The sequence below is a fragment of the Vollenhovia emeryi genome, unplaced genomic scaffold, assembly GCF_000949405.1.
Source record: "Vollenhovia emeryi isolate VEMERY1.0 unplaced genomic scaffold, V.emery_V1.0 DF939952.1, whole genome shotgun sequence".
In the NCBI taxonomy this organism is placed as follows: domain Eukaryota; kingdom Metazoa; phylum Arthropoda; class Insecta; order Hymenoptera; family Formicidae; genus Vollenhovia; species Vollenhovia emeryi.
Window position 1 is genome coordinate 1 of NW_011966414.1, and position 5,749 is coordinate 5,749.

The 5,749-nt window shown below is 45.4% G+C and overlaps 1 protein-coding gene across 1 annotated transcript; it reads right to left on the minus strand.

Annotated features, from left to right (window-relative positions):
* Positions 1–933: 933 nt before the first annotated feature.
* Positions 934–4,769, minus strand: LOC105556532 (the record flags this gene model as incomplete). The annotated part of the gene is made up of 4 exons (XM_012003629.1): positions 2,337–4,769; positions 2,011–2,238; positions 1,714–1,917; positions 934–1,599 (listed from the first exon to the last, which is right to left on the minus strand). Coding segments are annotated over exons 1-4 (3,531 nt in total), but the record flags the coding sequence as incomplete, so codon positions are not given.
* Between the last annotated feature and the right edge of the window lie 980 nt (positions 4,770–5,749).

Consider the following 5,749-nt stretch of genomic DNA (forward strand, 5'->3'; position numbering starts at 1 on the left):
ATTATTGGACACCGCATTTTTGTACACCGCATTATTGGACACAAGCATTGCAAGATTGGACACTGCATTTTCTGACACCGCATTATTGGACACCGCATTTTTGGACACCGCATTTTTGTACACCGCATTATTGAACACAAGCATTGCAAGATTGGACACTGCATTGGGATTGTCCTGATTGCACACATAACCGATCGGACACGGCAATATTTCTCGATCGGACACAGGCTCGATCGGATACAGACCCGATCGGACACGGACTCGATCGGACACAGGCCCAATCGGACACATTTTGTATCGGGTTTGCGTATTTCTGTAAAGCACAATATTCTTGTGGGTGTATGGACTTACAAATGATGGAAAATTATCTGCTTTACAGAACAGTTAACCCGGGTTAAATATATATAAATATCCCGACCCATCTAGAGTCATAGTTTGCCTTAAATTTCATGTTATAAATACTTGAAAACCCATTAGAGTGTCCGATCGAGTCCGTGTGCGATCGGGAAATATTGCCGTGTCCAATCGGTTATGTGCGCAATCGGGACAACCCCAATGCAGTGTCCAATCTTGCAATGCTTGTGTTCAATAATGCGGTGTACAAAAATGCGGTGTCCAATAATGCGGTGTCCAATAATGCGGTGTCCAATAATGCGGTGTCCAATAATGCGGGGTCCAATAATGCGGTGTCCGAAAATGCAGTGTCCAAACTTGCAATGCTTGTGTCCAATAATGCGGTGTACAAAAATGCGGTGTCCAAAAATGCAATGTCCAATAATACGGTGTCCAATAATGCGATGTCCAATAATGCTTGTGTCCGATAATGCGGTGTCCAATAATGCTTGTGTCCAATAATGCGGTGTCCAATGATTTCGGTGTCCAATAATGTGTGTCCAATAGTGCGTGTCCAATCGAACGGTGTCCAATCGTTACGTGTCCAAACGGGATACGCCCGGCTTCGATTTGGGCAAAAATCGTGCCGAGCTCTTCAAACGTTAAAAGGGTATCACCGATAACTCTTTTTAGGTGAGTCTTGGCGGATTTAACCGCTGCCTCCCAGAGCCCTCTTATATGCGGAGAGTATGAAGGAATAAAACTCCATTGAATATTTTGATCGGATAGAAATCGCTCTATTTTACCATGTTCCGTCTTTATCATGTTCGCTAGGGCCTTGAGCTCGTTGTTTGCTCCGACAAAATTTGTGCCGTTGTCGGAACACAATGTAGCGCATCTACCACGTCGTGCGATGAATCGCTTTAAGGCATTTAGAAAGGCGTTCGTTGATAGATCACTGACTATCTCTAAATGAGTAGCTTTTGTTGAGAAGCATACAAAGATACACAAATACGCCTTTCCACCTTTGTTTCGCGAGATTTTGATGTTGAACGGTCCCGCGTAATCTAACCCGGAGTGCAGAAACGCCCGTGATGGGTTAACGCGGTTCTTTGGAAGATCACCCATCAATTTATTCTGAGTTATAGGGCGCACGCGGTAACACGTGATACATTTGCGAAGGACTCGTCGAATCGCTTGCTTTCCTGAAATAATCCAATACAATTGACGCAAATGAGCGAGAAGACCTTGAGGTCCTAGGTGAAACTGTTTAAGATGGGTATCCCGAATTATTAATTCCGTAAAAGGGTGTTTTGTCGGCAAGATTATTGGATGACGACACGAATAGTCAATTTTGGTGTGACGAATCCGACCGCCTACCCGTACAATTTCTTTAGCATCCATAAATGGGTTGAGCGTAACAAGCTTGCTCTTAGTGGCCACCTGCCCTTTGGTTTGGAGGTCCATTTTTTCTGGGGCGAACTCCTCTGACTGGACTATCTGTATGAGTCTGGCTGTAGCCTCTTCCAATTCTTCCACTGTGAGCTGGCCTGATTCCCTTAACTGCTTTGTGAGGGTGTTTCTCTTGAAACGCAGACAATATGCTGCCACGCGCTTTAGGCGCGAAAAGGACGAGAATTTTGTCAGTAAGTCGAAATCTTACGAACTGCATGGAACCGTAACTGCTTGCCTCTTAAGTTCTGGGATTTGAGATTCCGGCAGCGATGAAAACTCGTTGGGCCATTGCCGTCGATCCATTGTCATCCAGGGTGGTCCATCCCACCACAAGCGAAACGTTCCAAGAACCTCGGGCGATGCACCCCTAGATAAAACGTCTGCCGTATTATCCTTGGACCTTACGTGAAGCCACTGTGCGTCAAATGCAACCGCTGTATTTCTGCCACCCTATTTGCGACGAAGGTTTGTAATTCTTCAGGACTACGCTTGAGCCATGCTAGGGTGATTGTAGAGTCGCTTCAATAATTAATGCTGTCGAACCTTACTGAAAGCGCTTGTCGCACTGTTTGGCCAAGTTTTGTAAGCAACAAAGCTCCGCACAATTCAAGTCGTGGAAGCGTAACCTTCTTGAGAGGGGCTACCCGGGACTTGGCGCATAGAAGATGTGACGATATTTGTGCTGCCTCGTTTATGCTCCGTATGTAGATACAGGCTCCGTATGCCGCTTCAGACGCATCACAGAATCCATGCATTTCGATCCTGCGCGGCGCCGAGCAGATTACAGGTCGTGGAATTGAGATTAAACTCATGTCGTTGATCCTTCCTTGATATTGCATCCATGTAGTATGAAGGTCGAGAGGAAGGGACTCGTCCCACCCTATTTTCAGTCTCCAGAGTTGTTGGAGGATCATTTTGGCACGGACAATCGTTGGTCCCATTAATCCTAGTGGGTCATAAATTTGAGCAATGGTTGAGAGCACTGATCGCTTGGTTGCCCGATCCCTCATCGTCACTGCTTGAGTCCTGTATTGCAAACAGTCGTCAGTACTGTTCCAACAGACTCCCAACGTCTTGATCCCGCCTCCAATGGTTAACGTGGTGGCGTCTGATGACCCATCTAAGATGGCAGGTTCGTTGGTGTTCCACTTGTGAAGCTGGAAACCTGCCGAAGACAGGATTTCCGTCAGTTCGGTCTTGAGTCGCCGTAAGGTTTTGATATCGTTGCCACCGGTCAGCAAATCGTCAATGTAGAAGTCATTGCGTATAATATCGCTGGCCTCTGGATATTGTTCCAGATTATCAGTGGTGAACTGAAGCAGGCATCGTGTAGCCAAGAATGGAGAGCTAGTTAATCCATATGTGAGAGTGTTAAGGCGGTATTCTCGGACAGGGTCGCCAGCGTCGATTCTCCACACGATTCGCTGTAAATCGCGTTGTTCTTCATGAAGAAGTATCTGCCGATAGATCTTCCTTATATCCGCCGTAACGACGTATTGGCACTGCCGGAATCTGAGCAAGATGCACAGTAGATCTTGTTGTATGGTGGGTCCCGCCCTAAGTATATCATTGAGTGCCACTCCGGACGAGGTGGCACTGGAACCATAAAAAACGACTCGAAGTTTGGTCGTTATGCCGTCCTCTTTTACAACTGACAATGAGTGGTGAGGAAGATAATTGACTACCTCACTTTCTTCTTTGCTCATCACCTCGTTCATATGACCTGAATCTTGATAGTCCTGCATGAAATCTTGATATCCTGCTCTCAACTTTGGATATTTGACGAATCGTCGTTCCATAGACTTGAGACGCTTGACAGCATTTTCTCGCGAAGATCCCAGTTGCTCAACGTTGCCCCGAAGCGGCAAACGTACTTCGAAACGTCCATCTGGGTTACGTCGATGTGTCTGCTTAAATTCCTCTTCGCAAATCCTGTCGTTTTCAGACGGCTCGTTATAAACTGCTCCTCCTTCGACGTGCCAAAAGCGTTCCAACTGGTCTCCGAGTGTATCTGAATTACTGGAGACACAGGGGAATGCAATGGATGAATTTCTGGGGTCTATAGGACCAGCGATGATCCAACCTAGCTTGGTTTTTTGGGTAACGGGTTGGTTTCGTCCAAGTTTAATTTGACCAACGCATAGCAGGTCCCAGAAAACAGCACTTCCCAGTAGAACATCGATTCTGCCTGGAATATGGAATGATGGATCAGCTAGAGTTATCGTCTGAGGAATTTTCAGATGACGTTTGTTAATCTCGGACAACGGAAGTATAGTAGTGATCACAGGTAATACCGAGAAATGCAATTTGACCTGAAAGGCGTTGAATCTTGACTGTATCGTCGCGTGAGTTTGGGAAGAGACTATCGTTTGTGTATTATCAATTCCTCTTACAGACAGATGACTACTTTGTTGAGGCAGCTGAAGATTATTGCAGAGATCACGAGTTATAAAATTGGTTTGGGATCCCGGGTCAAGAAAGGCTCGACATTCATGAAATTGTCCCAAGGCATCCTGTATCTTGATAATTGCCGTGGCCAAAAGTCCTCGTTCGCTTGATCGTGGAACACAGCTGGTTAGTGTAGCAGTCTGCGATCCGACTGGTTGGGGTGATGCCTCCTGAGAGTTACAAGATCGATTGACGCTGTCTGATCCGGTAGGATCACCTTTGTTAGAATGTAGCAATGAGTTATGTTTTTTCTGGCACAAACGACACACGCCAAACTTACATTTTTCGATGGCATGTTCTTCCTTTAAACAATTTGGACATACCTTTAGTTCCTTGACTTCCTTATTTCTGACTTGAGGAGGCAGATTCAGGAAGGCCGGACAGTGATAAATTCTGTGCTCCGCCTTTTTGCAGAACAGACACTTTTCTACCTTGAATTTGGTGGCAACGGCCGCGACCGCCCGTTTTTGCGCGGTACCTAATTGTTGCGGCTTGCTTACCTTGGCCTTGTCGAGTTGCAGCGTTTCGAGCATAATGCATCGGTCAGTCATGAAATCAACAAGTTGTTTACGTCGCAACTTCCCTTGAAGAAGCCTGATCTTGCCATTCCCGCTTCGTGGTACTGTCGAATTTCGCAACCGTTAAATGGACGAGAATAGTGCTCCACTGATCTGTAAGTTGACCTAGACCCTTTAGTGCTCGAACGTGTTTCTCAGTTGTATCCAACAGCTGGCGCAATAACGAATGAGATTCCTTCTGAATTACCGGAAAGTCGATCAGGGCCTGTATATGATGGTGAACGAGCACACGCTTGTTTTCAAAACGCCTTTCGAGAATTGACCACGCGATTTCGTAACTACCGGCGTCCATATTTGTTGACTCTAGAATCTCCGACGCCACACCCTTTAAGGCTAACCGTAATTAATAAAGTTTTTGGTAAAACTTTACAAACACGGACCCAGCCCCAATGACCTTGACCTTGGCATATGTTGTCGAGGTCACCTTACTGAGTGACCTTCAGAAGGTTTTAGCCGTCGCTCGTTGTTCGTTAAAAAGTTATGGAGAAAAGAAGTTTCGCAAATGCTATGTAGTTCACGATATCATGTACGTTTAGGATGGCCTCACGTGGAAAGTTTCTGACACCATATACAATTCAAAGAATGTATAAGTGTCTTTGATATTATTAAGCATACGAATGAGAGTAAGCTACCCACAGTAACATCACAACAAATCCCTTACAGTCGAATTTCACTCGTCAAGCTTACGACTCGCGACGTGCTACTAACGTAAGATGTTACTTCACGAGTTTCTTCATCTCACGTATAAAAAAGATGAGCTCATTAGATATTTGAGCGAGAAAAAAGTAATTCGCCAAGACATTGAGTGTCCACAGTGCAAAAATATCCATTTTAATAAAAGATATTTACAATATATATTTTTCCCCACCTCCACCCCCGTCCCACCTGCTTCCTCTCTTATACACACATAAAAATTATACACAAAACGGACGGGG